Source organism: Bombina bombina, chromosome 1, assembly GCF_027579735.1.
Source record: "Bombina bombina isolate aBomBom1 chromosome 1, aBomBom1.pri, whole genome shotgun sequence".
Taxonomy (NCBI): Eukaryota; Metazoa; Chordata; class Amphibia; order Anura; family Bombinatoridae; genus Bombina; species Bombina bombina.
In genome coordinates this window covers 172407866-172435086 of record NC_069499.1, presented here as the reverse complement: position 1 = coordinate 172435086, position 27221 = coordinate 172407866, and the positions used below count along the sequence as shown (strand labels likewise).

Here is a 27221-nt window from a genome sequence, read left to right as displayed (position 1 = left end):
TAGATTAATCATCTTTTGACAATAATAGTTTCTCAATTAATTAACTGGCTAACACGGTACCAAGAAAACAATCATTTGTTTGCTACAGTAATAGACAAAACCTAATATGTATAAGAGCATTATTTTAAGCCGCTGTATTTATTATAAGTGTGTTAATAATTGAATACAGTACAATATAAGCTTAAACAATAAAAAATGAATTCCCATGAAATTACATTGAATTCTATGAGAATCGATATTTGGATATACATATTTAAATTGTCAAATATTACACTAAATATTTAAAAGGACACGAAACTCAAAAATTTTCTTTCATGATTCAGATAGAGAATACAATTTTAGACAACTTTTCAATTTACTTCTATTATTTAATTTGCTTCCTTCTCTTGATATTCTTTGCTGAAAGGTTTATATAGGCAAGCTCAGGGGCAACAGAGAACCTAGGTTCTAGCTGTTGATTGGTGGCTGCATATATATATTGATTGTGATTGGCTCACCCATGTGTTCAGCTAGAAACCATTAGTGCATCGCTGCTCCTTCAACAAATGATACCAAAAGACTGAAACAGATTAGATAATAGAAATAAATTAGAAAGTTGTTTAAAATTGTATTCTCTATCTGAATCAAGAAAGAAAATGATTGGGTTTCATGTCCCTTTAAGTGCTGCATTTAATATAAGACACTATCATCATTTACAAAATAAGTATTTTTGACCACCACTTGACATATATTTAGAATGAAAAAGTGTCACTATTTTGCATCAGAATATTGCCTTAAAGGCCAACAATGATGTGGCTTATTACATATTTCAAAATTATTTACACTAGCACTGTTAATCTTTTTATTTTAGCTTACTGATGTGCCACATTAATACATTCATCTTTTTTCACTCAAATGTATACTTGTTAACCCCTAAAGTTTAATTATCAATATTATTATTGTTTTTGTACTGAGCTGAGCACATTCCCCAAAATGCTTCTGCTGTTAATTCGCCTCAAGATCAAAACTTATACCAAATTAAAACAACACAAAATTGTTATCTTCATTGTAAATCTCCCAGTTTTTTAATCCAGAATCCAAAGGTGCATGATTAAGGACAAAAGTAGGAACCCTGGATGAGAGGATGGAAGGAAGGGTTATGTGACCCCACTAGGAAGAGACAAGGGGTGAAGGAAAGGACAAGGGGGCTGGGCTGAAGAGGGGGTTGATAAACCCAGGACAGGAAGTGACAGCACACATTCTAATCAGGAGCAGCACGGTGGGGGATCAATTTCCCGCCCTCCCTCCCTAGAGTTGTACGGAGCAGGATGTCGCAGCATGGGTGGGGTGCTTGCCCTGGTAGGTAGAGGCTTACGCCTGTTATGAGATGGTTGTGACCTCTTGTTTCAGCAAACAGGGGGTTGGTTAATGGTGGTAGCCCCTCCCCTGGTTAGGGCGGGGCTTGTGAGATGAATAAGTGGGGGCAAGCACTGGGTTGTTTATAAAGTTAATGTTATTTATGTTTATTTGTTGTTAATAAAGGAGCTGCGGCCTTTCAACCCCAATAAAAGGTGTGTGGTGTGTTTATTGGCTAAGGTGTAAAGTCAACTTGACTATGGGGGATTACAAATATCTGGGGTAAAAGGCCATGTATGTCGATTGATAGTGTGTAGTGATGCTTATAAGTGACATTTGTGTAATTAACCTGCTCCAAAAACATTGAGATATTCCCCATCGCCCCAAGTCCGCTGCCTCTGAGTCACACTTGACTCAAATCTATCCTTCATCCCCCATATCCAATCGCTTTCTACATCCTGCCGCAACCATCTACGCAATATTTCCAAAATTCGCCCTTTTCTGAGCGCTGGCAGCACAAAGCAAATAATCCACTCACTTGTTATCTCCAGACTTGACTACTGTAATAACCTACTCGCTGGCCTTCCTCTTTCCCGCCTCTCCCCCCTTCAATCCATCCTAAATGCCTCCACCAGGCTGATCCACGTTTCCCGTTGATCTGCATCTGCCGCACCTCTCTGGGAGTCCCTTCATTGGCTCCCCATTCACAGCAGAATTAAATTCAAAATTCTCACCCTTACATACAAAGCTCTCACCAACGCCGCTCCCCTCTACCTATCCTCTCTAATACACAAGTATACTCCAGCCCGTCCACTAAGATCCAACAATGACCTGCTCCTTGCATCCGCAACTATCACCTCCTCTCATGCTAGACTGCAGGAATTCTGTCGTGCAGCACCTACCCTCTGGAACACTCTCCCTCGTGCTGTCAGGCTTTGCCCTAATCTGTCTTCCTTTAAATGTTCCCTGAAGACTTTTCTGTTCAGGGAAGCCTACCACCCAACTCAATAATAAATTAACTTCACTTACCTAACATTTCCCTCATCTAACTCTGTATTAACATCTTTCCCAATCTTGCAGTCCTCACCTCCTGTTTCTCAACCTCCTACCCTTCTAGATTGTAAGTTCCCACGTGAATATGGCCCTCAATCCCTCCTGTATGTGTTTGTATATTTTGTCCTGTATCTTACAAGTCTTGTATTGTTTTATTTAAATGAACTGTATCCATGGACAGCGCTGCGGGATATGTTGGCGCTTCATAAATAAAGTATAATAATAATAATGATGACTTTAATGGCTTTGAACAGGTGTATTATTAGTATAGTGGGAATGTGTGTTTGTTGGGTTTTGGATTTTGCTAATTATTAATAATATTTTGCTCACTTTTATTTGTATTATTGTGTCTATTGTATCGGTTTGGTGATGTTTTCTAATGTCACCCAAGATAGTGGGGGTAATTACAGTATATTTTGAGCAAAAGCAGTGTTCCAAAACTTTTGGAGGTACTCGATAATAATATTAAATTTTTTTAATTTGGTTTATCAAGTCCTTTTAGTTGAGGAATTCGATAACTATAAAATGCCCCAAAAATGGACCACTGAGTATTGAAAATTTGGATTGTGATGAATCAAACAGGACTGGCACATGTTAGGGTCATTTTTCACCAAACTGATAATGAAAAGTACTACAGATAACCAATGAAAATCACTGATTGAGATTGTGTTGACATTGCTATGGGCTCATCCGCAGCTGTTAACATTAATAACATTTTAAAATGGTAAGTTGTTTTGAAATGTCATTTCAAATGCATTGCTGACTTCTCTGAAAGGTCCCTTTAAGAGCTTTTCGATCAAAAGAAGCTTGGTCTTCTTGATTAGAAAGGGTTATTTATATCTGATGGATTCATTTATTTTTAATACTTTTTTAGTATTCACTGATAAGCATTCTTTAATTCATATGCATTTATTTAACTTGTACAAATTCCCATTTTAAACAAGCAATAGTACTAATTCATTCCATGTCTGCTAATATTACACCTTGGAGAAAATTACTTTTTTTGTGTTTTGCATAATGTTGTTATTTTAGTCTAGTGTATTTTCTCCTTTCAATACATTTGTGCCTTTTAGGCTATTGCTGACTGATAAAATAATCCAGTAAAATGCGTCAATGCTTGAAAGCTTTTCAAAATCTCTAGAACAAATTCTACACTGCACCATGATCACCATAATATATTTGCCAGTTACTAGAATGGAAAAGGGGTCATTATAGAACTAAACCAAGAATGGATTTGCTCACTGATTACACACTTGAGTAATCTATTACACTGCTAGTTATGTAAGACATGGAAAATTAGCCAATGACAAGAAGTGTAAGGAATAACTATGAAGAAAATGTGCTGTGTGCAATATTTTAATGAGAACAAATAACAAAAGTGTCAAACCCAATTTTTCAGTTGTCTAAGACTTTTCATAGCTGGCAAAAACCATAAGCATGGGTATGGCTGAAAAGTCTGGCTAGTGGGATAAAATACTCAAAATGTTTCTCTTTATTCTAAAAGAGAACATTTCGAAATGTATTGCAATTCGATTTTTTGACTGATGTCTTTGCTAAATAAATCAGGTTTTTATGTGGGAGATTTACCAGTCAGTAAAGTCCCAGAATTCAGTTGTACATAATCATGCACTTCCTGTAAGTGTCACTTTAAATTTAAACAGGTTTTCCTTAAACTTTTTCATACAAAACATGTTTTAACATGTAAAACTGCTGCTCTTTAATATACATAAAAACACATTTGCGTACTATGCGCTGTTTAAAGTAGGAGAATAGTAAATGATTGTGGACTCGATTACGATTTGCTGGTAAAGAGGCAAATGTGTCCCTTTACTAGGACAGCCATTAAAAGTACTGCAAGCTTACTTTTACAGACCTCTGATTAATGAAAAAAGTTGCCCCAATTGCCCCAAAATAAAGAGGACAGTACAGTAACATTAAATAAGTATATGACCATTTAATTTATTTTTATTTATTTTTTTAAACTGCACAAAGCAGTTTTAAGAGTTCAAAGTGAGGGGATGTGGGGTGTTAGAAAGAAAACGGCACTAAAAGTGCCTTTACATGGAGGTGAATGGGGGATTGTGTAAATATGTAGGTATATGTACATAAGCATATACATATATATATTTACTTATTGCTGCCCAATGCTGTGCAATTTGCCCCTGCGCTGCGCTAGGGGGTTTGCTGGTGGCTTCCAGCATGAAAACGAGGCTCCCATTGAAGTGTGCTTTTGTGAGCGCTTAGCTTCTGGGCAATGCAAATGCCAGGTTGTGTTCCAATTGCGCCGCACCTGTAATACATTTCCGTGCGCTGGTATTACTGAGTGGAGAACATATATCGGGCTAATGCAAGCGCTATACTCATAATCTAGCCCTGTATGATTAAAGGGATATGAAACCCAAACATTTTCTTTTGTGACTCAGACTGAGCATACAATTTTTTTTAAAAAGATTCCAATTTACTTCAAATTTGCTTAAATTCCCATAATATTCTTTATGGGAGAGATACCTAGGTAGGTGTCTTGAGCACTACATGGCAGGAAATAGTGCTGCCATTTAGTGCTCTTGCAAATGGATACCATTCTTGTAAAACGGCTGCCATATAGTGATCCAGAGAGGTTCAAGCACCTAAATTTTAATCCCTGCTTTTTAACCCTTTCATGACAGGGTTAAAGTGCCTACATCGGAACAACTGTTCCGATGTAGACAAATTGAAACTGCGCGATCGTGCATACGATCGCAAGATTTCAATTATTGGATTGCATCTGGGGGGCGTCCCTACAATCCTAGGAACGCCCTCCAGACCGTGATTAAATCCTTGAAGCACAGAAGGCTTCAGGACAGTCGTTAGTTATGACGTTCTATTCCGTCATAACGGCTTTAAAAGGTTAACAAAGAGAATGAAGAAAGATGACAATTGAAGAAAATTAGAAAGATATTTTATAGTGCCTGAAATCATGAAAAAAAAAAAAAATGGATTTCATGTCTGTTTAAAGGGAGAGAGAATAATAAAATTGTCATGCACTATTTAATCTTGTAAACACTTTTTTTTCCTGAAAAATGTAAACACTTTGAGATTGCAGCAATATTTAATTATGGGTGCCAAAAAACTATTTACAATATATGTTATTATTATTTTTGCCTACTTTTCCTGTCGACAGTTTTCTATTTCTAAGAACTTAAAGACCATATGGCAGGCTTACTAAGCCTAACTCTGCTACATATCTGTCCCTTATTGGTTTCAGCAGAGAAGAATAGTTTAAAAACAGAAAAACATCCTTTGCTAACAAAATGACTGGGGCTAGCAGTGTCTACTCCAGTAACACTTTCAGATTGGCTCCTTCATATAAGGCAAGTCATGGGTGGAGTTTGGCTATAGAAAAACCATTGCAGCAAAGTGTTCAAGCATTATAAACATTTTCAAACTCACCTGGTATGTTAAATTATTGCAATACCACAGGAAAAAAAATATTATTATCGCAAATGGCTACTGTTCCTTTAAAGTTATTTTGATTAAGCTCACAGGAAGTGCAAATGGATCTTAAACCCCAAACTTATATTTCAGGATTCAGATAGAGCACACAATTTTAAACAACTTTCCTTAACTTGAATTATTAAACTTGTTTCATTCTGTTAGTATCCTTTGTTGAAGGAGCAAGCTGAGCATATCATGTGAACCAATGAAAAGAGGCATATATGTGAAGCCACCAATCAGCAGCTAGCTCCCAGTAGTGCATTGCTCTTACTGAGCCTACCTAGGTACTATTTTAATAGATACCAAAAGGATACCAAGAACATAAAGCAAATTTGATAACTGAAGTAAAATGGAAAGTTAAAATACCATGCTCTATGTGAATCATGATAGAAACATTTCGGGCTAGATTACGAGTGGAGCGCTATTTTAACGTGCACCCATAAAGAGGCACCCATAAAGTTTCTCTTTACGCAATTAACCAGAGCTCATACCTCTGGTTAATTAAAAAATAGCCCCCCAAAATAAATAAATTGCCCCCCAAATAAAGAGGACAGTTATTTAAAATGAACTAAAAATAGGAACATCTTTGTTTTTTTTTTAAAAAAAAAAACTGCACAAAGCAGTTATAAGGCGTTAAAGTGAGGGGATGTGGGGTGTTTGGGAAAAAAAATTGCACAGAAAGTGCCTTTTCATAGAGGTGAATGGGGTACTGGGGTATAAACGCATAAATATATATATACAATATATACAGTAAACTCCCAGTTAACCGGCACCCATGGGGATTGGTAGATTCCGGATAAGTGTAGTTTCTGGTTACTTGAGAGTTACTATTAAAAATAGGCCTTACTAGTTCTATAACCCATACTATACTATAAACACTGTATTTACTTGATATCAATATTTAAATACAGTAAATAAATGCTAATTATTAATTAATATTAATGCCGCCTCCGATCAGTCCACAGCACCCAGTGGCAGCGTGATGTCTAATTCTCAGACTGCCTTGTGCTCACAACTTTCAAGAGCAGTAGGGTCTGCTGGCATGAAAAGGGCTGGCTTTCACCTTTGAGAGACCACTATAGAGAAAGGAAGCTGCGAAGCAAAGTTAGTGTTCATTTGAATGTACAGTATCTTTTTTTTTTTTTTTTTCTGGTTGCTTGACAGTGCCAGTTGCTTGAGTTCCGGTTAACTGAGAGTTTACTGTATTCATATACATATATATTTTTATTTTGCTGACCAACGCTGCACTTGCCCCCTGCACTGCGCTAGGTGGATTGTAGTGTCTGACGACATGACAACAAGGCTCCCATTGGAGCCTATGGAAGCGCGCTCTCGTGAGTGCTTGACTTCCAGGCAATGCGAATGCAAGGTTGTGTTCATGTTGTGCCTGACTTGTAATACCAGCACATATTTACATGCGCTGGTATTACTGAGTGGAGTGCAAATATCAGGCTCGCAAACGTGCAATATTGCGCATCCACTCATACTCTAGGCCCTAGGGTTTCATGTCTCTTTAAAGGGACACTAAACCTTCAAAAAAAGTTGGCAGTATCGCAAAATTAATAAATATTATTGAATTTTGTATTATACATTCAACTTCCAAAATTTTACCGTTTAGTAGTAGTCTTCTTCTGAAAATTGAACGTTTTCCAAACTCACCACCGGGTATGCATTTTCATAGTCCAATCCTGGTGGATAACCCAGGTTCGAATATGGCGGAACATTGCAGCAATCCGCATGCGCGAGCTTCTGCAGAGTCATCGTTTATGTCACTCACGGTGTATCTCGATACAAACCAGCAGACCCGCTGTATCAGGGACGGGATATGCGCATGCGCAAGTTTCACAATCAGTCTACGCATGCGCAGGGTGACGAAATCGTCACATAATGATATGCAGAAAATCTGCAACAGATTGGAGATTTCTTTTCATCTTGACTGGCCCATATTTGAGGGTTGGATTGGGTGACGTAGTCGGAGAAAATAAAAAGTATATTTTAAAATGTAGAGCAGCTTTGTTTGAGTGTAGAAGTAGGTGATCTCTTTTATATTACTGATTGTTATATGAAATGTGTGGTTTGGTAGTGCACACAAAAAAAAAAGTTTTGGAATCCTTTAAAGCTTTATTGTTCACAGGCTGATTTACATACACATACAATTATCTTTGTCGATTACACCTACAGTATTATACTGCCACAAACTCTTGTCTTCTGTATTTAAGCAGAATGAAAAAGAAATGACCAGAGTATTATGTGCACATTATTGTAAACTATTTTATTTGGCCATTTAGCAACTAAAGTTTGCAACTACAATGCTAGCTAATACCATGTCGACAAAGGGAACAGCTTCCTAGAAATGATTATTATTTGCTAAGCTTGAAACTGAAAACAACAACATTTTTAAAACAGATAGATAGAGGTTGTGGGAGGCGCCAAAGGCAGTCTGTTCACAATTTAAAATAAATCAAAAATACTAAAAAATATTATTATGATCCAGGTAATTGTTATCAATTAAACGAAAGTTCACAATTCTGCTTGCTGTCAATCAATAATTTATTTATATGTAAACATGAAGGGGCCTATTTAACAAAGGTCTGTTGGACCTGATCCAACAGTGCGGATCAGGTCCGACAGACCTCACTGAATGCAGAGAGCAATACGCTCTCCATATTCAGCATTGCACCAGCAGCTCTTGTGACCTGCTGGTGCAACGTCGCCCCCTGCAGATTCGCGGCCAATCGCAGGGGGTGTTAATCAACCCGATTGTACTCGATCGGGTTGAATTGCGCTGATGTCTCTCCGCCTGCTCAGAGCTAGCCAGAAACACGTGCCCTCAAGCTCCATCCGGAGCTCGATAAATGGGCCCCGAAGAATGTGAAATTTTAACAATGAAAATTAAAAATTATAGACACCAGTGTGAATTCTTAGGTTTTGTTAACCTTAATCTTAAAATAATAAAGCATTAGCGGCTAATACATTGTTAAAAAAATTATGATAAAAGTTACTCTTACCTTCAATTATTGAATAACACTTCTATTGTGCACAATTGGTTACAATAATTCTGCATATGTATAAATTTTGACACAATGTATATTAAATTATCGGACACAATACCTCATCTCTGAAAACACAATATTCCTTATATGTGTTTACATACAATTGTCTATGTAGAGTGGTCTGACAAAATCCTGCAGGTATTATTTTGTGGCTAATGGAGTAACTGTTTGGGAACAAAACAAAAAGGTATTATCTATTTTAGTTTAAAATCCCATTGGGCCATTGGGACAAACCCCTGGTAAAAGTTTACAAGTGTATACAATCTTAAATGAACATAGACATTTCTTGTCAGACCATAAAAATTACCCTGATACATAGACAATTGTATGTAAACACATATAAGGGATAATGTGTTTTCAGAGATGAGGTATTGTGTCCGATAATTAATATACATTGTGTCAAAATTTAAACAATCGCAGAATTATTGTAACCATATGAACCCCTAAACCGCCACACCCATAAACTACCTATGAACCCCTAAACCGAGGCCCTACCGCATTGCAAACACTATAATAAAAATATTAACCCCTAATCTGCCGCTCTGGATATCGCCGCCACTATAATAAACATATGAACCCCTAAACCGCCACACTCCCGCCTCGCAAACACTATTTAAATATTATTAACCCCTAATCTGCAGCCCCTTACATAGCCGCCACCTACATTATACCCCTAATTTTACACCCCCAACGTCGCCGCCACTATATTAAATTTATTAACCCCTAAAACCTAAGTCTAACCCTAACACCCCCTAATTGAAATATAGTTTAAATAAATCAAAATAAAATAACTATCATTAACTATATTATTCCTATTTAAAACTAAATACTTACCTATAAAATAAACCCTAAGCTAGCTATAATATAACTAATAGTTACATTGTAGCTAGCTTAGGGTTTATTTTTATTTTACAGGCAAGTTTGTATTTATTTTAACTAGGTAGAATAGTTACTAAATAGTTATTAAATATTTAATAACTACCTAGCTAAAATAAAAACAAATTTACCTGTAAAATAAAACCTATCCTAAGTTACACTAACACCTAACACTACACTACAATTAAATAAATTCCCTAAATTAAAAACAATTAAATAAATTAAATTAAATTAGCTAAATCCTAAAAGAAAACAAACACTAAATTACAGAAAATAAAAAACAAATTACATATCTTTAAACTAATTACACCTCATCTAATAGCCCTATCAAAATAAAAAAGCCCCCCCAAAATAAAAAAAAAAACCCTAGCCTAAACTAAACTACCAATAGCCCTTAAAAGGGCCTTTTGCGGGGCAATGCCCCAAAGAAATCAGCTCTTTTTCCTGTAAAAAAAAATAAAAACAACCCCCCAACAGTAAAACCCACCACCCACACAACTAAACCCCCAAATAAAATACTAACTAAAAAAACCTAAGCTCCCCATTGCCCTGAAAAGGGCATTTGGATGGGCATTGCCCTTAAAAGGGCATTTATCTCTATTGCGGCGCAAAGTCCCTAATCTAAAAAATAAAATCCTAACAATGACCACTGAAGATTCACTTACCGGGAGAAGTCAATAGGATTGAGCTTGCATTCTATTGGCTGATTGGAACAGCCAATAGAATGCCAGCTCAATCCTATTGGCTGATTGCATCAGCCAATAGGATTTTTTCTACCTTAATTACGATTGGATGATAGAATTCTATCAGCCAATTGGAATCTAAGGGACGCCATCTTGGATGACATCACTTAAAGATATATTCATTACGAAGAAGACGTCGTTTGAAGAGGATGCTCCGCGTCGGATGTCTTGAAGATGGACCTGCTCCGCGCTGGAAGGATGGAGATAGAAGATGCCGTCTGGATGAAGACTTCTGCCCATGTGTAGGACCTCTTCTGCCCATCTGGAGGACTACTTCTGCCGGCTTCGTTGAGGACATCTTGCTGCTTGGATAAAGACTTTTCCAGGTAAGTGAATCTTCGGGGGTTATTGTTAGGATTTTTTTAAGGGTGTATTGGGTGGGTTTATTTTTTAGATTAGGGACTTTGGGCCGCAATAGAGCTAAATGCCCTTTTAAGGGCAATGCCAATCCAAATGCCCTTTTCAGGGCAATGGGGAGCTTAGGTTTTTTTAGTTAGTATTTTATTTGGGGGTTTAGTTGTGTGGGTGGTGGGTTTTACTATTAGGGGGGTGTTTGTATTTTTTTTTTACAGGAAAAAGAGCTGAATTCTTTGTGGCAATGCCCCGCAAAAGGCCCTTTTAAGGGCTATTGGTAATTTAGTTTAGGCTAGGGCTTTTTTATTTTGGGGGGGGGGCTTTTTTATTTTGATAGGGCTATTAGATTAGGTGTAATAAGTTTAAATATATTGTAATTTGTTTTTTATTTTCTGTAATTTAGTGGGTTTTTTTGTGATTTAGCTAATTTAATTTAATTTATTTAATTGTATTTAATGTAGGTAATTTATTTAATTGTAGTGTAGTGTTAGGTGTTAGTGTAACTTAGGTTAGGTTTTATTTTACAGGTAAATTTGTATTTATTTTAGCTAGGTAGTTATTAAATAGTTAATAACTATTTAATAACTATTCTACCTAGTTCAAATAAATACAAACTTGCCTGTAAAATAAATATAAACCCTAAGCTAGCTACAATGTAACTATTAGTTATATTGTAGCTAGCTTAGGGTTTATTTTATAGGTAAGTATTTCGTTTTAAATAGGAATAATGTAGTTAATGATAGTAATTTTATTTAGATTTATTTAAATTATATTTCAATTAGGGGGTGTAAGGGTTAGACTTAGGTTTAGGGGTTAATAAATTTAATATAGTGGCGGCATGTTGGGGGCGGCAAATTAGCGGTTAATAAGTGTAGGTAGGTTACGGCGACATTGGGGGCGGCAGATTAGGGGTTAATAAATATAATGTAGGTGTCGGCGATGTTGGGGGCAGCAGATTAGGGGTTCATAAGTATAATGTAGGTGGCGGCGATGTCCGGAGCGGCAGATTAGGGGTTAATAAATATAATGTAGGTGGCGGCGATGTCGGGGGCGGCAGATTAAGGGTTAATAAGTGTAATATTAGGGGTGTTTAGACTCAGTGTTCATGTTAGGGTGTTAGGTGTAAACATAAAATGTGTTTCCCCATAGGAATCAATGGGGCTGATTTACTGAGTTTTACGCTGCTTTTATGAGTACTACGAGAGGAAGGACAGACAGATTTGTAGAAAATAAGAGCAATAATAGGTACAAAACTGGAATACAAGTAAATCTAATCAGAGATATCCTAACTATTGGGAACAAAATTATGATGAAAGATTTGACCAAAGAAATTTACGAACCATATAGAAATTATAAATCATATAGACATAATAGAAGGAGCCACTGGCGTTTTAAGAATGACAGAGACCAATATAGTGACAATAGAAAATATTATGGAGGGGATTCTAGAGAATAAAACAACAATAGACAATGTAATTATAAAGGAACTCAGAACAATAGGGGGTAGTATAACGGGAATAATAATTATGGAAGACACCCAATGAGACATAACAACAATAGGGAAGAAAGGAGATAGACTAATTGGAGATTACCAACATATTAAAACATGAGAATAATTTCATTGAACCTGCAACCCCACAGCCAGGTACATCAAATTATTTTTTAGAGAGAGGCAGGGAGAGAACCCACACCCTCCAAAAGGAAAAAGGAGAAGAGAGGGAACAGAGGTAGAGGAAAGGGAAAACTAACCACCCTTAGAGATACAGATGAGATACAAATTAAAGGCATTTTTAATATTAGTGATGTAACCCTAACTCTAGAACAAGAGAAAATACTTAATAAAGGTTTGTCTTTTGCACCATCTACAAAGCTTAATAAATTTAACATTTGATTAATATAAATCAATTTGTTAGAAAACTAACCCTGAAAAAGTATTTTCTGAAAAATCCTATTTTGAAAAATTGTACAAATGGTCATTCCCAGACCAGTCAAGTGAGATCTGATAATTATATTCATACTGAATTTAAACGTAAATCAACTTTTTTTCCTAGCCATGAGAAGGGGAACTTTATTGAGTCCTTTGAAAAACTAGTAAAACAGGATTTAGAAAAATTGGACATTACAAATGATAAGAATATGAACTGCAATCTAACATTAAAAGAGAAAGAAATTTAAAAAAATTTACAGAGTAGAAGTGACATAGTGATTAAGCAAGCTGATAAGGGCGGAGGGGTAGTCATTATGAATAACACCTACTACCTCGAAGAAGCCTATAGACTATTGGGTGATACAGCCATGTATAAGAAATGTAAAAATGATCCTGGAGATAATTATTTAAAACAAATGGAGTTATTACTTAAGAAGCACTATCAACAAATTTAATAAATTATTCTGAATTTACATTTTTGATGGTAGAGAATTTTAAAACTCCCATTTTCTACTTCCTCCCCAAGGTGCATAAAAATCTAGAGAAACCACCAGGTCGGCCAATAATATCAGGCATAGAATCCATAACATCCAATCTTTCACAATAATATAGACTATTTCCTACAAAGTTATGTTAAAAACCTTCCATCTTACTTATCATATTCAACACACTTTTTGAATATAAAAGATACAGTTAAATGGGAAAATAACTTTATTCTAGTGACATGTGACGTTAGCGCTTTATATACCAATATAGACCATAACTTGGGTATAAAAGCTATTGAATCTTATCTTAAACGAGATGATAATATGACAGAGACACAGGGAAAATTCCTTCTGGATTGTATATATTTTAAATGAAATAAAAATTATTTCAAATTTGAGGATAGTTCTTTTTTACAAATCAAGGGGACGGCTATGGGCACAAGGTTCGCACCGAGTTATACAAATCTATTTATGGGGAATTTTGAAAAACATCTATTGGAAAAATCCCCATGGGTTCGAACCTTGTGCTCTATAGGTGTTTCATTGATGACATGTTTTTTATTTGGAGGGGTTATGTGGAACTGTTGAATTTAGTTATAGAGGATCTTAATGGTAATGACTTTGGCCTTAGTTTTACACATGAATATAGTTACAATAAAATCAGCTTTCTAGACATTGAAATAGAAATAATAAATGAACAAATCAAAACAAGGACTTTCTTTAAAGAAGTCATTTGAATAATTATATTGACTCAAGAAGTTGCCACCATGATACCTGGAAGAGAAATATACCCAAGGGGCAACTACTCAGGATAAGAAAAAAATGTACTGATATAGATGAGTATGAGAAGCAATCAAAAATTCTATTTAATAGATTCAAGCAGAAAGGCTATAATGGGACCAAAATAGAAAAATTAGCAGGAGATATCAAAGCTATAGATAGAAAAATATTATTAAAGAAAGAAATGGAAACAAAAAATGAAAATAAAAATGACCTAACTCTAAATATACTACTAATAACTACCTATTCTTCTCAACACAAACTTTTTTTAAAAGAGTGGTTAATAAACATTGGCACCTTCTGCTAAAAGACCCGCTACTAGGACCCAATTTGGGAAAAAATCCAAAATGTATTTACAAAAAAGCACAGAATTTTAAGAATTTATTAGCCCCTAGTGAATACATAAAGAAGAATATATCTATGTTTAGTAAAGGAATTAAAGAGCTGAAAGGAAATAAAATAGAAGGTTTTTTCTTTGTCATTTCTGTAAGCCATGTAAATTTAGTAATAAATTAAAAAGTATTAGATCACAAAAAACATGAAAAGACTTCAAAATCAATGGGATAATTCGTTGTACAGGTATAAATGTGATATATCTCATAAAATGTAAATGTAATCTAATGTATTTAGGTCAAACGGGTAGGAAACTTAAGGACCGCATTAGAGAATAGGGATGGGCGAATGTTTCGCAACATTTGAAAAACAAAACAAATTTTATTAGCCCCTAGTGAATATAGAAAGAAGAATGTATTTATGTTTAGTAAAGGAATTAAAGATCTGAAAGGAAATAAAATAGAAGTTTTTTTCCTTGTCATTTCTGTAAGTATTGTAAATTTAGTAATAAATTAAAAAGTATTAGATCACAAAAAACAGGAAAAGACTTCAAAATCAATGTGATAATTTGTTGTACACATGTAAATGTGATATATCTCATAAAATGTGAATGTAATCTAATGTATTTAGATCAAACGAGTAGGAAACTTAAGGACCGCATTAGAGAATAGGGATGGGCGAATGTTTCGCAACATTCGAAAATCAAAACAAATTTTAACACATTTGTTCGTTCAAATCGAATTCTGAATGTATACATAACAATCTAACATTCGATTTTCGAATGTTCGGTTTGGAATTTTATGATAACATTCGAAAATATTCTTTTTGAAAAAATCGAATTTATATTTGTAATAGTATTTCTAATGCTTTCTTTAAATGTAATATTCGAATTATGCAATATTCGAATTCTAAAAATTCAAATTTATATGTTTCTAATAGTATTTCTAATGCTTTCTTTAAATGTAATATTCGAATTATGCAATATTCTATATAGAAACATTTGAAATGATATATTTGTATCTATTATGTATCAATTTACTAGATTTCCTCCCTACCACATGAACTATTGAACTTCTGAATAGTATTTGTTAAATAGAATGTTAAATTCGAAATTTCGAATGTGGACATTTGATATAATTATAAACATTCAAATTTGAAAGTGACATTCGAAAACTGTAAATATCATTCGATTATAGAATTTTTAAGAATATTCGTTCTTGTCAACATTCGGATTTATAATTTGAATTTCGGTAATAACATTCGTTCTAACATTCGAATTTTGAAAATTTACACATTCGCCCATCCCTATATAGAGAACATATCTTAAGCATTGAAGATAATAGACAGGATACTGCACTCTATAAACATTTCCATGAAGTTCATCATGGCAATGTCGACAGTATGAAATTTTGGGGCATTAAAAAAGTGATACAAGATTGAAGAAGAGGGAACATGGAGAAAAACTCTTACGTCAAGAAGCTGAATTGATATATAACTTTGGGACTTTATTCCCTGCAGGTCTTAATAGTGAATTAGACCTTAATCACTTGTTTTGATGATACATTATAGAATATAAAAAGATTGCACAGATCATATCTGCAATTATATATATATATATGTATGGTGAAATTCCCAACAAGTTGATAATCATAAATTCTAATCTAATGTGTTTTGTTATTGTCAAAAGCAAACATTTATATACATATTTTTTTATGTATATATTTTTTTATATATCCCCCTTTTTTTTGTTTCTATATATATCCCATTATTATTGATCTATGGTTAATTGTGATACGTGTAAGAAAGTTCAACAATTATTTTTTCTGAAAAGCTGCTACTGGATAATAGGTTATATCATTTCTATAAGAAACGATCTGTTTAGATAAAAAATGAATATATATAGCTCAACCTCATGTGAGAGAAAATGTTCTGATCTCTCTAAGTTAGAAATTATACTAAGTGGCGATAATTCCTATATAATTCCTAAGGAAACCTTGAACTTAAAGATTGTTTCTCCACCGTGATTTGAACATGATGTCCAATAAGGGGTTAAATAGTTGGCCTTAAATAGAGGAGGAGCAGAGGAGACAAACTATCTTGACAAAGGCTCTTTTGGGAGCTGATACGCGTTGATATCTTGCCTTGAGCTCCATGAACTGTGGACTGTGTATTGAAAGTGTTTGGAAATTATCAGCTGCTTGCACTCCCATAACTGCAACACCAGCAAAGAACAGACTGCCTGATACACTGAAAACAACATAAGTGTAGAGGCAGAGCGGTAGGAGTGAATTCAATCAGAAGTATATTCAAAAAAGTGCGTACACTAAAAACATGGAAAACTAAGGAGCTGATTGGCGGAGAAGAGAATCCCGGGCTAATCCAGCTGTCTGCTTCAGTCTAACATAAATACACTAACCGCTGACATACGATACTAGAGGAGACTGAAGGATCCCATCAAATAAGGTATAGAGGACTCTTTTTTCAAAATCCTGCAGGTATTATTTTGTGGCTAATGGAGTAACCGTTTGGGAACAAAACAAAAAGGTATTATCTATTTTATTTTAAAATCCCATTGGGCCATTGGGACAAACCCCTGGTAAAAGTTTACAAGTGGATACAATCTTAAACGAACATAGACATTTCTTGTGAGACCGTAAAAATTACCACGCTACATAGACAATTGTATGTAAACACATATAAGGGATATTGTGTTTTCAGAGATGAAGTATTGTGTCCGATAATTTAATATACATTGGGGCCTATCTATCAAGCTCTGAATGGAGCTTGAGGCCCCGTGTTTCTGGTGAGCCTGCAGACTTGCCAGAAACAGCAGTTATGAAGCTGCGGTCTAAAGACCGCTGCTCCATAACCCTGTCCGCCTGCTCTGAGCAGGCAGACAGAGATCGCCGGAATTCGAGTACGATCGGGTTGATTGACACCTCCCTGCTGGCAGCCGATTGGCCGCGAGTCTGCAGGGGGTGGCATTGCACCAGCAGCTCTTGTGAGCTGCTGGTGTAATTCTGAATACATGTTTACATATAAATAAATTATTGATTGACAGCAATCAGAATTGTGAACTTTCTTTTAATCGATAACAATTACCAGGATCATAATAATATTTTTTTGTATTTTTTTAGTATATTTAATTTATTTTAAATTGTGAACAGACTGCCTTTGGCACCTCCCACAACCTCTATCTACTTTTGTACAACAAGGTTGCACCTTGTGAGAAGTGTAACTAGTGGGTTAGGCCAGTGCTGTTGTGACTAGTTCATAGACAATCCATTTTTGTACAGTTAACATTTTTAAAACAGCAAACCTCACTCTATAATTTTTAATGTGTATTTTATTTTTTTAGAAAAAATAAAAATGTTCTCTTATAACAATTTACTGTTGTACCTAAAGAATGTGATTGTACATAAGATACAACTACTGTCCATGTAAATAATTGCAAATTGTTTTCATGTTAAAAATTGTCTTGAAATGAATTGCTATTTTCTCTTTTTCTTTTCTTTTTTTTTAAATATATACAAAATAGGCAAACTAGCATAACACACTAATTCAATGTAATATTATTTAATATATTTCCCTAATTGCCACCTATACTATTTAAATTAGACATGTGCAATTAGTTTCGGATCGATTCGAAAATTCGGAAAATTCGGCAAATTCAGAGATTCGGATCGATACGAATTTCTGAATTAAAATACTGCCAAATTTACCGAATAAATCCAAATTAGTTTGGATTTATTCGGTAAATTCAGATGGCCATGGATTACACTAGTATTGTACAGTATATTAGGTTATATCACTCTGCTATGGGTTACACCTAATATACAGTACATAATACTAGTCTAATACACAGCACACATACCGAAATTCTGAATTTCCAAACCGAACCGAATCCAGCCGAATTTTTTCGAATACGAATGAATCCGAAACGAATCCGAAACTTATTCATTCAAAGTTTTCCGAATTCGAATCAATTCGAAACGAAATTCGAAAAAACTCAGAATCGATCCGAAACAAAACAAATTTTTCGATCATGCACATATCTAATTTAAATGCTTATGTTCATTATTTTTATTTATATTGGGGCAGTTAACACCTTGTAAATGTTTCCAGTAGTCTTGTAAAATGAACACCTTGCTTACTGCAATTGTTTTTTCAATAGCCATACTCCTACTACCACTTGCCATATTTGGAGGAGCCAGTACAGACTTTTTACTTTGTTAGCAAAAATTCCATTATTGTGCAGGTCCTTACAGGAAGCCATTTAGGAACAGATTAGCAGGGGTAGACTTGTGAACTCAACTGTGTGCACTTTCAGTTCTCAGAATTGGAAAACTCTTTTTTAGAATTTAAATTACAGGAAAATTATGCAAAATAATTAATAAAAGTTTGTTGCAAAGTTGTTTCATTACACATACTTAAACAGTTAACATTACAGTCTCAAAATGTTTGCTGTCCCTTAAAGCTGATATAATTCTTTAGAATGTTTATAATTAAAAAAAATGTTGCACCTTACTGTGTATTTGTGGTTTTTAAACTTTTGCGTAATTGAACATAAATGAAGCATTATACAATGTAATCATTGCACTACGTATTTATACTATTCCCGTCTTCCATTGCAAATGGCTTGTGCCACTCTCTTTCTTGTTTGTGATGTATACATAGTGGTCATTTAAAAATGTATTTATTTATTTGTTTATGTCCTTTATATATATTATATTATAGACGGGTATTAAAGGGCATGTAAACACTTGTTTGTTTCTTGCGTTAGAAAAACATACCAACCAACTGTAAGCATTAACATCTTGTTTGCTGTATTTGGTTTTGAATAGTCAGACTCCACCCCCCATTTGCCTTATTTGGAGGAGACAACACTGTCTTGAGACTGCAGATAATGAGACTAGCTACTGTTAAAATGTTAGTATAAAGTAAATTGTTTTTCAGCTGTTACCCGTTAAAGCCAATTAAGGACAGATATGTAATCGGGTTAGCATGAGAATTAGGAAAGGCACATTTTTCACAGCTAAATTACATGAAAAGGAGCAAAATAAAAAATAAAAATATACTTCAAAGTTGTTTTATTATACGTATCTAAACATTATATATTATATATTAAATCTCAGTGTCTTTACTTTTAATCTATGTAATTCCACTTACATTATGTTACATACATTTGGGAAATTACATGTCTCTGATTCAATTTATAATATTTTGAACATAAAAATCAAACAACTTACTTCCACCCACTCTGTTGATCCGATTAGTCCATATTCTTCTGCTCCCCAGCTACAAAATAAAATGGATCTCCTTGGGCGCCACCCTGCAAAAGCAAAAGGGATAAAAATAAATGGGATTATAATTAGTAGAGAATGATTCTGAGAAACTGAATTGTTATTATTAAGTAATTACTAATGTATAATTGATTAGTATTCTGTAAGTGCACTGTTAAAAAAAATACATATTAAAGATTTTATAGGAATACCAATTTCTTGCTTTTCACACAGTTTTCAGATTAAAAGCCATTCCAATCCATTAGAAAACCCTATGAGCCACTTACCACAAGCTTTTCCAATGCATTTGTGGTGCAATAAAAACTTGCATAGGAACATTTGGCAGCAATAATACAATTTATTAGAAACCACTACTGATGCAAGAAAATGTAATCTTGGGGAGGTACATGGGGCGGGCACAATCAATTTCTTAGAACCACTGTTGTGGCTTGGGCTTTTGAGGAGGTTGACAATGAACCCTCTCCTTTCATGTCTATGTACGCCCTTGGACTGCCTAACTACACCTTGATGTGCCTAACATAGCTCTGTCTACAAAACACCTTAACTTGCACCTATTCTGACTCCTTCATGGGCCTCTCTGACTTGTTCAGGGTTTTTTCCCCTCATACTAATTTTCTGGAAATGCCACTAACATCAGCTTTTCACATTTTCACATTTTTTTTTAACCTCTTACTTACGAGTGGTGCACTAACTGTAGAGCGCAAGTTATATGGAGTATTTTGTGGCTCTTCGCACACAACGAAAATAGCATATGTATTATGAGTTGAAAGGGAGGTGCGTGTTGGGTTAGCCCGACTCAGGGCTCCAGTTGACTGTTATGCAAGACAAAAAAGTAGCACAAAAGACATAAAAAATACATGTACAATTATATTTACTCTCATAATAACATAATAACACTGTCTGATAACAAATATTTGTAAAAAAATGTACTAAAATGTTATAAGGACTCCAAGATTGAGGTAGTACATGTTAGAAAAAAAGGGCTGCAAATGACTTTAACATAGAGATACATACATACACATATCTAAATATGTATATGACCAGAAATCTTTTAAACGGGGGCATGACCAACAAATGTGGGACATTGTACCAGGCTCTCCGCATCTCCTCCAACATTGGTTAGGGGCATTATGGTATATTTGGTGTAGTCTAACTGGTGTGAGATACCATCTTGATAACATTTTATAATTAATTTCTAAAATTTGAGTGGAGGTTGAGGATTTGTGAGTGTATTCAAACATTCTAGTACACGTTTTTGAGGGGATTTCCAATGCCAACTCCCTCTGCCACCCTTTAGTATAGTTGGGTAAAGTTTTATATATTAGGTCATATGACATCCCCCTGGCTGTAGATAGAGATTCCTTCAATGCCGCTCGTTATCTACAAAGTTCCTTGAAACGTGTAGTTGGGCGGGTAAGGGCTGGTTTATGAGGGGACGATTTTAGTAAATGTTGCAATTGATTATATTTTAACCAACTAGTGTAGGTACCATCCAATATGCTTGATAGGTCACGTGAGGGTCTTAATTTCCCTTGGTGCAGAAACTCTATTATTGGGGAAGAGAACCTCAAGTCAGAGTAACTAGTATTGCCTGAGGTTGTATGTATGCTCTTCAGTAGCTCTGTATTCTGGAAGATTGGAGACATGGGGGAGAAAGGGGAGGAAATTCCTGGAACCTTTTTAATAATATTGTCCCATGAACTAAAGATATGTCGGTAAAGGGTGGAGTATCTTATTCTAGGCAGTCTGCAGGAATCGAGCAGCCAGCAGAGGGGGCCAAGCTTGGGGGTTTTGAGAATATGGGAGTCCAGTGATATCCATGCCTTATTGTGTGTACTGGTGTGCCAGTCTAGAATACGCTGGAGTGTGTTTGCCTGATAATATCTAAGGACGGGTGGAACCCCCATCTCTCCATTTTGTCTTGATCGGAACATAGTTTTCCTGGCTACTCTGGGTTTGCGCCCATTCCAAATAAATTTAGTGAGTATGGATTGCAATTGCGCTAGATAGGAGCTAGGTAAATTTATTAGCAATGTTTGCAACATATAGAGGATGCAAGGCAAGATGGACATTTTGGTGATTTGTATTCTCCCCCACCACAAAAAGGGTCTCTGTTGCCAAATTTGGCAATCTTTCTGAATAATTGTGAGCAATGGAAGGAAATTGTGTTTGAATATTGAAGATATTTTGGGAGTTAGGTTGACTCCTAGGTATTTAATACACTGACATTAGGTTTTTTTAATTTAGTTTTTTCTTTTTTTGGGGGTGTTTTTTTTTGGTAATGTAGTTTTTTTATTTTTGGTATTTTTTTTTTAAAGTAATGTTGATTTTTTTTTTCAGTTTAGGCTTAAATTTTAATTTTGTTTTACAGGTAAATCTTTATTTATTTTAAGGTAGTTAGTATATAACTTTAATTTAAGTGTATTTTAAGTTTGTTAAAGTTAGGGGGTGTTAGGGGTTAATAGTTTAATATAGGTTTTTGCAATGTGGGGGAACGGCGGTTTAGGTGTTAAAGGATTATTTAGTGTTGGTGATGTGGGCAGTGGTGGTTTAGGGGTTATTAGGTTTATTTAGTGTTGGCTATGTGGGGGATGACGGTTTAGGGGTTATAAGACTAGGGGCTTATGTTAGGGTGTTAGGTTTTTTAATAACTTTTTTTTCTCCATAGACTTCAATGGGGAATGCAAAAATGTGACGGCATGCCAAGTCGGAACCTGGTCTGTGTGCGATATGCGGGTTACCGCAGCATAATGCACTCAAAAAGAAAGTTTTATTGTAACTTGTAATGGCGGCGCAATTGACCTACTTGTAATCCGGGCCATTGTGCACTGTAGAAGGTAAAATGCCAAAATCCTACCGATTTGTCCTTGGGGAATGTTGTTCTCCAAGTGTTGAATTATTCACTGACGCATCTGTTGGCAGATTGGCGACCCTTGACCCATCCTTACTCTTGAAGGACTAGGCCTTTTTTGGAGGCTCCTTAAATACTATGATTACACGATTGCCTCACCTGTTTCACCTGAACTTCTTATTTCAACTTGTCACATCGCTATTAGTCTTAAATCGCCCCTGTCCCAACTTTTTTGGAACGTGCTGCAGTCATCAGTTTTGAAATTAGTGTATATTTAAAAAAATACATTAAATTCACAAAATAAAACATCAAATAATGTGTTAATAATGTGTTTTTAAAATAGTACAGGGTGAATTGAAATTTCAATTGACTCTTTTTGTATAAATATAAGTTAAAAACTTTATTTTAATATACTTTTCATGTATTTTCTTGTACATATTTTCAAGCATTTACGTCCGTTATCCAAAAGCGCCAAATGTTTTCGAGCTATTTTGTGTTGAGTAACACAACTCTTTCCCAGTGCTATCTTTTAAAAGTGTAGGACACGCTAAAAAAATATTGGCAGCAGTAAGATTCTCTGGTTAACTTTTATTTTACCATCCACTTCTAATACCAGATTTGGCACTAATCTTTGCGCAAGGTACCGCAAAGGATAACATACCCTACGCATTCAATTGCGCTCCACTTTTAATCTAGCCGTTTATGAAAAATTCATCTTTTGGTTTAATAATATCCTTTTAAAATCAGTTTCAGTGCAGTGGTTGTTGAAATTGATAAAAGGTTACATTACACTCTGGAGGTCATATTTCATTACACTTCTATTCAGAATGCTCTCATTCTTCAAGGCAGTCTGAAAAAAGATTGAGCATGATGCTATATGTAAGAGAACTCTGAGAAAAAGCTTTTTGGCATTGTTTCTACTGACTAAGAAAACTGCAGGTTGTCGTGCAGAGCTCAGTCTCAAAAGCACCAATCTATTCATGAATGTCAGAAAGTTCAAACTACATGATTTTAAAGGCAATTACTGCAGTGGCTCAGTGTTAGTTGAAATGCAGATTTATCTACCCAAATGCATAACATTTGCTATGTGTCAACTAATAATACAAATTCCAAGTCTTTTTATTTTTGGAAAAGTTCCAAATAGGCATAGAATACAAAAGATAAAATAGAGCCATATTCCAGAGAAAAACATCTAATATAATTTATTTCTATCTGCTTTACATATTGGACACTTAAATATAAGATTTTTTTTCTTCCCATTATAATAGTACATATCAATCCTGGGTCCATGACCTTAGTCTCTCACTGAGGCCCCAATATAATTCAAAACATTGCATGTTTGGGCTCACCAGCCTCACAGTCTGTCGATCTGGCGATATTTTCCAAAAAAGTGGGCTGACCCTCACTGTGCCAACAAGTGGATGTGTCTCCCATAGGAAATAATAGGGATCATGGCTTGAGCAAAAGTCTGCCCACATCCCCACATGGGCTGTATTTGAAGTGCTGCTACACAAAACAGACAGTGCGTTCGTACTGTAATATTGTGACTGATTGCACCTGTATTGTAAATATAGAACACATTGCTACAGTGCGATTCTAAAATTATTAGTTAAACACAATTGCGCCATTGCATTTGCAATATTAGACGTATCATACACATGCAATATTGAAAACTTAAAGTACAATTACCGAAAACACAAATCACAAATCGTATTTAAAATATACTAGTGGGAAAGCCTACCCAGAGGGCAGTCTATTGTGGTGACAGAACCATCCTACCATTTTCGGAATCCACCTGGATGCAGCTTACGTTTATTCTCACTCTCCCCCTCTCTTTTGTGCTCTCTCTCCACCCCTCTCTTTTGCTCTCTCTCCCCCCTTCTTTTGCTTTTCCTCTCCCCCTCTCTTTTGCTCTCTCTCCCCCCTCTCTTAAGCTCTCTCTCTCCCCCCTCTCTTATGCTCTCCCTCTCCCCCTCTCTTTTGCTCTCTATCTCCTCTCTCTTTTGCTCTCTCTCCCCCTCTCTCCCCCTCTCTTTTGCTCTCTCTCCCCCCTCTCTTTTGCTCTCTCTCCCTCCTCTCTTTTGCTCTCTCCCCCCTCTCTTTTGCTCTCTCTCCCCCTCTCTTATGATCTCTCTCTCCCCCTCCCTTATGATCTCTCTCTCTCCCCTCTCTTTTGCTCTCTCTCCCCCCTCTCTTCTGCTCTCTCTTATCCTCTTGTTTGTTCTCTCTCTCCCCCTCTCTTTTGCTCTTTCTCCACTCTCTTTTGCTCTCTCTCACCCTCTCTTTTGCTCTCTCTCCCCCTATCTTTTGCTCTCTCTCCCCCCTCTCTTTTGCTCTCTCCCCCCTCTCTTTTGCTCTCTCTCCCCCTCACTTTTGATCTCTCCCCCCTCTCTTTTGTTCTCTCTCCCCCACTCTTTTTTTCTCTCTTTCCCCCTCTCATTTACTCTCTCTCCCCCCTTTTGTTTGTTCTCTCTCCCCCTCTCTATGTGCTCTCTCTCCCCCTCTCTTTTGTGCTTTCTCTTCCCCTCTCTTTTGACCTCCCTCTCCCCAATCTCTTTTGCTCTCCCTCTCCCCCCGCTCTTTTGCTTTCCCTCTCTGCTCTCTTTTGCTCTCTCTCTCCCCTCTCTTTTGCTTTCTCTCTCCCCCTCTTTTCCTCACTGTCCCACCTCTTTTTTGCTCTCTCTCCCCCCTCTTGTTTGTTCTCTCACTCTCTAGCCCCTCTCTTTTGCGCTCTCTCTGCCCCTCTCTTTTGTGCTCTCTCTCTCCCCCTCTCTTTTGCTCTCTCTCCCCCTCTCTTTTGCTCTTCCTCTCCCCCCTCTCTTTTGCTTTCTCTCCCCCTTCTTGTTTGTTCTCTCTCTCCCCCTCTCTTTTGCGCTCTTTCTCCCCCTCTCATTTGTGCTCTCTCTCCCAACTCTCATTTGTGCTCTCTCTCCCCCCCTCTCTTTTGCTCTCTTTCCCCCCTTACTTTTGCTCTCTCTCCCCCTCACTTTTGCTCTCCCTCTCCCCCTTCTCTTTTGCTCTCTCTCCCCCTCTCTTATGCTATCTCTCTCCCATCTCTTTTGCTCTCCCTCTCCCCCTCTCTTTTGCTCTCTCTCCCCCTCTCTTTTGCTCTCTCTCCCCCCTCTCATTTGCTCTTCCCCCTCTCTTTTGCTCTTCCCCCTCTCTTTTGCTCTCTCTCCCCCCTCTCTTTAGCTCTCTCTCCCCCTCTTGTTTGTTCTCTTTCTCCCCCTCTCTTTTGTGCTCTCTGTCCCCATTTCTTTTGCACTCTCTCTGCCCCTTTCTTTTGCTCTCTCTCCCCCCTCTCTTTTGCTCTCCCTCTCCCCCTCTCCCCCCTCTCTTTTGCTCTTCCTCTCCCCCCTCTCTTTTGCTTTCTCTCCCCTTTCTTGTTTGTTCTCTCTCTCCCCCTCTCTTTTGCGCTCTTTCTCCCCCTCTCATTTGTGCTCTCTCCCAACTCTAATTTGTGCTCTCTCTCCCCCCTCTCTTTTGCTCTCTTTCCCCCCTTACTTTTGCTCTCTCTCCCCCTCACTTTTGCTCTCCCTCTCCCCCCTCTCTTTTGCGCTCTCTCCCCCTCTCTTATGCTCTCTCTCTCCCCTCTCTTTTGCTCTCCCTCTCCCCCTCTCTTTTGCTCTCTCTCCCCCTCTCTTTTGCTCTCTCTCCCCCCTCTCTTTTGCTCTTCCCCCTCTCTTTTGCTGTCTCTCCCAGCTCTCTTTTGCTCTCTCTCCCCCTCTTGTTTGTTCTCTTTCTCCCCCTCTCTTTTGTGCTCTCTGTCCCCATTTCTTTTGCGCTCTCTCTGGCCCTTTCTTTTGCTCTCTCTCCCCCCTCTCTTTTGCTCTCCCTCTCCCCCCTCTCTTTTGCTCTCCCTCTCCACTCTCTTTTGCTCTCTCTCCCCCTCTTTTGCTCTCTCTCTCCCCCCCTCCCCTTTGCTCTCTCCCCCCTTTCTTTTGATCTCTCTCCCCATCTCTTTGGATCTCTATCTCCCCTCTCTTTTGCTCTCTCCCCCTCTCTTTTGCTCTCTCTACCCCTCTTGTTTGTTCTCTCTCTCCCCCCTCTTTTGTGATCTCTCTCCCCCTCTCTTTTGTGCTCTCTCTCCCCCTCTCTCTTGCACTCTCTCTCCCCCTCTCTTTTGCTCTCTATCCCCCCTCTCTTTTTCTCTCCCCCCTTTGTTTTGCTCTCCCTCTCCCCCTCTCTTTTGCACTGCCTCCCCCCTCTCTTTTGCTCTCTCTCCCTCCTCTCTTTTGCTCTCTCCCCCCTCTCTTTTGCTCTCTCTCCCCCTCTCTTATGATCTCTCTCTCTCCCCTCTCTTTTGCTCTCTCTCCCCCCTCTCTTCTGCTCTCTCTCACCCTGTTGTTTTTTCTCTCTCTCTCCTCTCTTTTGCGCTCTCTCTCCCCCTATCTTTTGCTCTCTCTCCCCCTCTCTTTTGCTCTCTCCCCCCTCACTTTTGCTCTCTCTCCCCCCTCACTTTTGATCTCTCTCCCCTCTCTTTTGTTCTCTCTCCCCCACTCTTTTGCTCTCTTTCCCCCTCTCTTTTACTCTCTCTCCCCCATTTTGTTTGTTCTCTCTTCCCCTCTCTATGCGCTCTCTCTCCCCCTCTCTTTTGTGCTCTCTCTTCCCCTCTCTTTTGCCCTCCCTCTCTCCAATCTCTTTTGCTCTCTCT

At 37.0% G+C, this 27221-nt stretch overlaps 1 protein-coding gene across 1 annotated transcript in view; it reads right to left on the bottom strand.

Annotated features, from left to right (window-relative positions):
- LOC128636604 (glutamate carboxypeptidase 2-like) overlaps nucleotides 1-27221 on the bottom strand; it is a 345394-nt gene that overhangs the window by 161222 nt on the left and 156951 nt on the right. The window contains exon 10 of the mRNA XM_053689599.1: nucleotides 19663-19745. Within this exon, the coding sequence (XP_053545574.1) occupies nucleotides 19663-19745 (83 nt within the window). The remainder of the gene's footprint in view (nucleotides 1-19662; nucleotides 19746-27221) is intronic.